This window comes from Haliotis cracherodii, unplaced genomic scaffold (genome assembly GCF_022045235.1).
Source record: "Haliotis cracherodii isolate W230 unplaced genomic scaffold, xgHalCrac1.p SCAF_7, whole genome shotgun sequence".
Taxonomy (NCBI): domain Eukaryota; kingdom Metazoa; phylum Mollusca; class Gastropoda; order Lepetellida; family Haliotidae; genus Haliotis; species Haliotis cracherodii.
Genome location: NW_027266330.1, coordinates 42,925,582 through 42,929,676, shown reverse-complemented (window position 1 = coordinate 42,929,676; position 4,095 = coordinate 42,925,582). Strand labels below are relative to the sequence as shown.

At 49.0% G+C, this 4,095-nt stretch overlaps 1 protein-coding gene across 1 annotated transcript; it reads right to left on the bottom strand.

Annotated features, from left to right (window-relative positions):
• Positions 1–678: 678 nt before the first annotated feature.
• Positions 679–1,584, bottom strand: LOC139448902 (spore coat protein SP96-like). Its single transcript, XM_071230420.1, has 2 exons — positions 1,457–1,584; positions 679–1,018 (listed from the first exon to the last, which is right to left on the bottom strand). The coding sequence occupies exons 1-2, from the start codon at positions 1,582–1,584 to the stop codon at positions 679–681; spliced, it is 468 nt and encodes a 155-aa protein (XP_071086521.1).
• Positions 1,585–4,095: the final 2,511 nt, after the last annotated feature.

Here is a 4,095-nt window from a genome sequence, read left to right as displayed (position 1 = left end):
GGTTGCCAATCACTGTACACCCACACGACACGATGGGGTGGCCTATCCAACACTTCGGGACGATGCATCTGTTCCATACATGATTTCACAAAGGGACTTTTTCCAGATCCCGTGGGCCCCGCAATGAACATCGTAAAAGGGTGACGTAGGGTCAAAGGGGAGGTCATGACTTCATCATCATCATCATCATCATCACCACCACGGGAAGGCATCCTGTGTTTGGGCTGACTGACACACGGCAGCGGCGATGACGAAGTTAGGCATCTCTTCTAGAAAATGTCTGACCACAGTCTGAACACGATGTGGACTCCATGACGTCTCACATGTCACTGACGATGTGATTAGGCTCTATCCTGTGTTCGGGGTGACTGATGACACCAGGCAACTGAGACTTTCAAGCATGGGCTGACTCTTTTATCTATTTTTTTTTCAACGAGCATGTGCACAGTCATGACAGACAGACGGACAACGTAGACAACATTTCAACTAAGCCTCTGCCCTCGGTTTTGCACCCTATAGGAGTTGAGATCAATCAAGACACAAAGAGTCAGTTCAATCAATCACTGTTTAATGATGAACAATTACAAATTCAACTTAAATACAATGCAAACAATGTGAACAATGCGATACAATGCGAAACAATGTGAAAAAAACGGACGACAACCCTCGTCATAGTCATCACACAGGGCTGCCCAATGATGCTGGTGGTGCTGAGGTTACTGCTGCAATGAGTGCTGCTGTTGCTGCTGCGGGTGTTGTTGCTTCAGCGGGTGCCTCTGCTACCACTGCGGCTAGTGCTGCGACGAGTGCTGCTAGTGAGGGTCTTGCTACTACTGCTGTTGCTATTCTGCTGCTGTAGGTGTTGCTGTGGATGATGATGCTGCTACCACTGCTACTGTGGGTATTGTTGCTACTACTGCTGTTGCTGCTGTGGCTGCTGTGGGTGTTGTTGCTGCTGCCACTGCTTTGGGATCTGCTGTGGGTGTTGTTGCTGCCGCTGCTACTGCGGGTGTTGTTTCTGCAGATGAGGGTTCAGTCCGCCGTGTTTTTTTGGGTCCGGCAGAGTGGATGGTTCAGCCTGTTTCCACTGCCTGTTTCCATTTCCTTTCCTTTTCCACACGTAGTCCCACGTGAGGCATCCAAATAGCATACCCCGGAGGCAATGTCGCCACGACGGCCTTTACCTTCTCACCTAACACGGCATGAAAAGCTGCTTACAAAGCACTCGATCTCAGCATCTGCCGATGCAGAGCTAGCTGATCCTACATGATGTCATTCATTTCACGATGTCCGGCATCAGTCATCAGACTTTGATGTTCATGGTTTAGAATGACCTCGTACTCCCTCTTTCTGTTTGAGAAAGTAGTAGTAGCTTTCCCAGGGGAACATAATGGTGTTGCTTGGACAGTCCAATGAAAAGTGATGGCAAGAGAAGGTCTGTCCTATTTAAAGGCACTGAAACCCCGCTTCCTGATTGGTGGAAAATCCGACCTTCTCATTGGTGAAGACACCGACCTTCTCATTGGCTGGTTTCTGTCCCACACGGCACCCGTGTGTGGCACACTCGTTGTGTTTCTTTTCCATAGGTACAGGCTTGTACCATGGGAGAGAAAGCACAACAGTGTTTTGACCAATCAGAGGGGCACCCAGGGCGGGGACGTCTCATTGGTCAGATTTCGATCCTGTTTTAGTCTCTCGGGGTGTATGTCGATCCATTTTCGTACTGTTGGTTCATGGCTTCACGGATCGAAGTGAGCAGTGCATGGTACTGTACTCTCTCCGAACACGTCTGTCTTCCAGATAAAACACCAACAGCCAACATAGCGTGAGGAACATCATGAAATGGTTTAGTCTCTGTACTCAAAGGGGAGCGTGTCTACAGGCAGGCCTGTGGTTGCGTCGTAGACGATGCGTCGCTTGCTGTAGACGGTGCGGTAGTCTTTTGTCTTTTGTTGGCCTTTATTTGGCCTCCTTTATGGACGATCTTGTGGCAGCGGCAGCAAGAACCCCCACAGCAGCAACAGCAGTAGTACCAACAATACCCCCCACAGCAGTGACAGCAGCCGCAGCACCCACAGCAGCGACAGCAGCATCATCATCCACAGCAGCAGAAGCAGTAGGTGCAACACCCTCACCAGCAGCAGCACCCTCACTAGTAGCACTCGTCGCAGCAATAGCCGCAGCGGTAGCAGGGGCACCCGCTGAAGCAACAACACCCGCAGTAGCAGCAGCAACAGCAGCACTTGTTGCAGCAGTAACCTCAGCACCACCAGCATCATTGGGCAGCCCTGTGTGATGACTATGACGAGGGTTGTCAGCCATTTTTTTCACATTGTTTTGCATTGTATCCCATTGTCTGCATTGTCAAGTTGAAGTTGTTATTATTCATCATTAAACAGTGATTGATTGAACTGACTCTTTGTGTCTTGATTGATCTCAACTCCGATAGAGTGCCAAACCAAGGGTAGAGGCTCAGTTGAGATGTTGTCTATGTTGTCTGTCTGTCTGTCATGTCTGTGCGCGTGCTCGTTGAAAAAATAGATAAAAGACATGCTTGCCTGACATGTGAGATGTCATGGAGTCCACATCATGTTCAGACTGTGGTAAGACATTTTCTAGAAGAGATGCCTTACTTCATCATAAAAAACACATTCATGGCTTATCACCAAAACCATCACCTATGAGACCAGTGACATCACTGCCACCACCACCACCACCACCACCACCACCATCGCCGCTGCCGTGTGTCAGTCAGCCCAAACACAGGATGGCGTCACGTTGTGATGATGATGATGATGATGATGATGATGATGAAGTCATGACCTCCCCTTTGACCCTACGTCACCCTTTTACGATGTTCATTGCGGGGCCCACGGGATCTGGAAAAAGTTCCTTTGTGAAATCATGTATGGAGCAGATGCATCATACCGAGGTGTTGGATACGCCACTCCATCGGCTCGTGTGGGTGTACAGCAAATGGCAACCGCTCCATCATGAGCTGGAAGAGATGGCAGACCGCTTAGGGGTCACTCTTGAGTTTGTGCACGGCATGAGAGAAGCGGATCGTGCCTTGCCTGAAAAAGGGGTGGTCCCGCATTGGCTAGTCATCGATGATTTGCTGGGCGACAATACGAAAGAAGAAGAAAAGGAAGTGCTGTGATGGTTCACCAAGAAAAGTCATCACCGAAAAACATCCATGCTGTATCTCACTCAGAACTTGTTTGCCCAATCACCGCAACATCGCACCATTAGTCTGAATGCTCACTACATGGTCCTCTTTAAAAATCCGAGAGATGCATTCAGATCGACAGTCTGGCTCGCCAGGTGTTTCGAGGCAAAGTTCTTTTTCTGCGTGAAGCCTTGAATACGCCACCCAAGAACCTTACACTTACCTGTTCATGGACTTGAAACCTACCACATTGCAAGACCATAGCGTAGGTGCCTGCCTGTTTTCGTGATCCGAGATGCCCATCGTGTATGAGATGAGGAGAGGAGACTTTCATAAAAGCAGGTGAACCCGCTGACCTTCCTTCAGTTGAGTCACAGCCATCATAGGGCAAAGACGGTCTATGAATACCATGCCACCATCCCAAGATGTCCCCGATACCGAGTGGGTGTCTGAAAAGGTGAGAGAACAAGGGAGAAAACACACACTCTTTATGGACGACACATGGCAACGTGATGACATTCTGGAGGCACGACCTTCTCCTTCTTACACCTTGAGTCATCCTTCTCATCCTGGCTATGATTCATTTCAACAACGTCCGAGGTCTTTTCAAACGTGGCCTAAACAGTTGGGGCAGACCCCTTATGACATGGCCATGGCTGGCTATTTCTATCAAGGACGAGGTGATCGTGTTTTCTGTTATTGCTGCAGTGTGACACTCTGCCAATGGGAAGCCACAGACAAACCCTGGCAAGAACATCTGAAGCACACCAAAGTCCCCTGCGAATACTTGTGTGTTTTTTGTCCTGATGGAGAAATGAACGAAAAATACAGACGTCTGTTGTCCGAAGAAGCATGGAAGAGAAGAGCAGAGGTCTTGTTCACTCCTACTAAGTTTCCTGTTCACAAAAATCACAGGGACGCCCCTT

Coding starts and splice junctions, on each gene's coding strand:
- LOC139448902 (XM_071230420.1), bottom strand. CDS start 1,584: ATGGAAAAGAAACACAACGAGTGTGCCACACACGGGTGCCGTGTGGGA. Junction 1,019..1,456: donor AATCAGGAAGCGGGGTTTCA/GTGCCTTTAAAT, acceptor CCTCATCTGCAG/AAACAACACCCGCAGTAGCA.